This window comes from Cryptomeria japonica, chromosome 3 (genome assembly GCF_030272615.1).
Source record: "Cryptomeria japonica chromosome 3, Sugi_1.0, whole genome shotgun sequence".
NCBI lineage: Eukaryota > Viridiplantae > Streptophyta > Pinopsida > Cupressales > Cupressaceae > Cryptomeria > Cryptomeria japonica.
The window spans coordinates 323,771,181-323,773,508 of NC_081407.1; the positions used below are offsets into that span (position 1 = coordinate 323,771,181).

General features: G+C 35.1%; 1 protein-coding gene across 1 annotated transcript; it reads left to right on the plus strand.

The window, feature by feature from the left end:
- Positions 1-1,372: 1,372 nt before the first annotated feature.
- Positions 1,373-2,087, plus strand: LOC131035999 (toll/interleukin-1 receptor-like protein). Its single transcript, XM_057967787.2, has 2 exons — positions 1,373-1,854; positions 1,997-2,087. Exons 1-2 carry the CDS (start codon positions 1,373-1,375, stop codon positions 2,085-2,087), a joined length of 573 nt encoding a protein of 190 aa, XP_057823770.2.
- Positions 2,088-2,328: the final 241 nt, after the last annotated feature.

The window sequence follows — 2,328 nt, forward strand, 5'->3', positions numbered from 1 at the left end:
CTTTGAATTTGGTGGCCCATTTGAGTGATTCATTGGCTGCCTCTAATGGTTGCTCTGACTATACTCCATTGTGTTCTCCTAGCAAGGATTTTTCTTCTTGGACTCTTGTTTGTCACCAAGAAAGATCCAAACTAATTGTTCAAAATATACATATTGTCTCATTAGGGTTACTGGTGTGTCCCAACTCATATTTATAATAAGGTTAGTTTTGCTACTTTGTCCTGCTTAGTGGATTGTTCTAGTTTGTTTCAGCTTTGTTTTCATTGGCTTGTGGTTGTGTTTGAGTGTAAGCTATTTAGATGTTTGTACTCCTAGCTTTGGTTACCTTTTAGGTAAATTGTTGTTCTATCTCTGTAATAGCCTATTGTCTTGATGGTTTTTGCTTTTGATATGTAATGGGTTGGAGGCTTCTCCTCCAACTATTTTAATAAAAAACATAAGATTGAGAAAGAAATGAAGCAATTTGAAAGATGTTAGAAGAAAACGTTAAAATGCCACGTGTTTTCCTCTTGGTTTTCTATTTCTATCATCAACATAATGTTACTAATTATAATGCACTCACTTTGGCCTTACATGAGTCCAAAATATGGGTACAAAATTTTGGCTCATCATCTATACTCCTATAAGATATATATGATATTCTAATATAAGATTATCAAATCTTATATATTGTGTTTTATTAACCATTTTGTATTTAAAATAATTATAATATAAGATCATTGATCATTTATAAATTGTAGTTTTAAATAAGTATAACTAATACCACATTACATATTTGACCACATTTTTTTCTTATATTGAAGAAGATTCTCATATTAAAACAATGAATTTGGTGATTCATGATGAATTTAATCATTACGCACATGAGATATTATTAATCATGTGTAAGCAATGAGAACTGTTCATTAAGGAAAAAAGCTTTCCCAGTATGTAATGTGCGAAATCTTTACCTACTTTAATGTGTGAAATCTATACTTACTAATATTTGAAGATTCTAACTTCTAGAATCATTTGACAAAAATTAAAAGCAAATTTTTTGCATTCAATGAATACAATAACACTCCAGAAGGGATGCCAAATATCTAGAATTCACTGAATTCAGCCCCGTCTTTGTTCTCTTTCTCGAGCTGTATTTAAACGACTTTCGTTAATCGCTAAATTCACTGAATTCACCCGAACCATAGTCAGGCAATGGTCTTTAAATTTGTTAGAGAAGCTTAAATAGTCGACTGTAATTGAAACATACAAATTTCACCGAGTCATTCGTGATTCATTTCTTATGGCGCACTTGGAGTTAGAATTGCCTAAAACGGTGCAAACTTCCTGTACTTCAAATTAACAAAAAGTTGAGTTTTGACGGTGGTTTTTGGCGATGGGAAACAACCGATCATCTACGCATTCTTCGTGGTTTCCCATCTCAACTGGACACGACGCATTCATTAACCACAGAGGAGCAGATGTGAAGGAAAGCGTAGGCAGCCTCATTTTTCATAATCTTCAAAACAAAGGACTCAATGTCTTTTTTGACAAGAATTCAATCCAAGTTGGGGATAATATACCTCAATCAATAGAAAAAGCCATTCACTCAGCATATGTTCACGTTGTAATATTTTCGCCTAATTATGCAGAGTCAGTTTGGTGCATGAAGGAGCTCCAGCTCATCCTCAAAACAGGGGCTCCCATCATTCCTGTATTCTGTGGAATTCGGCCTTCCGAGCTTCGAATGGAGGACGAAGATGGTGTGTATGCTCGAGCCTTTCAGAAGCACGCTGGAAAGTTTGAAACCAATTTAGTTGAGGAATGGAAGAAGGCCCTTTCTGAGGTTTCATATATCAAGGGCTATATTTTTGAGGGGTAAGAAAAACTATTTACTTGTTATCTTGCTCTGCTTACATGTGTTTTCTCATTCTTGGCTACCTAATGGACATTAATATTTAGATGGAATTTGAATTATTTTAAATAATCTTTCGAGAGAGATTGATTATGTATATTTCAGGGATCAGGGAGAGCTGCTGGAGCAAATTGCAACGACTGTCAAGCAGATTATTGATAGGGCAAAATGCCGAGCAAAGCAGGGCACTAAGTAGACGAGACGAGGAAATTGTGTCCTGTCTTAATCTTCAAGATGATTGAAATTTGCAGACTTTGAATCGCAATTTCAGTCCATGTTGCAAAACCCCAATGTTCAAGCAGATAGAAGTTGTTTAGTTTTTGTAAGATCTCCACCGCCGAGGTCTGGATTTTGATGGTCAACCCGGCACTACGACAGTTTGGATATTTAACTGCCTTCAAGTGATGTTTGTCAAGTTTTTATTAATTACATATTAT

Excerpts from the sequence above, each read along its gene's own strand:
- LOC131035999 (XM_057967787.2), top strand. The coding sequence starts at position 1,373 with ATGGGAAACAACCGATCATCTACGCATTCTTCGTGGTTTCCCATCTCA. Across the intron at positions 1,855-1,996 it reads AAGGGCTATATTTTTGAGGG|GGATCAGGGAGAGCTGCTGG; the intron begins GTAAGAAAAACT and ends TGTATATTTCAG.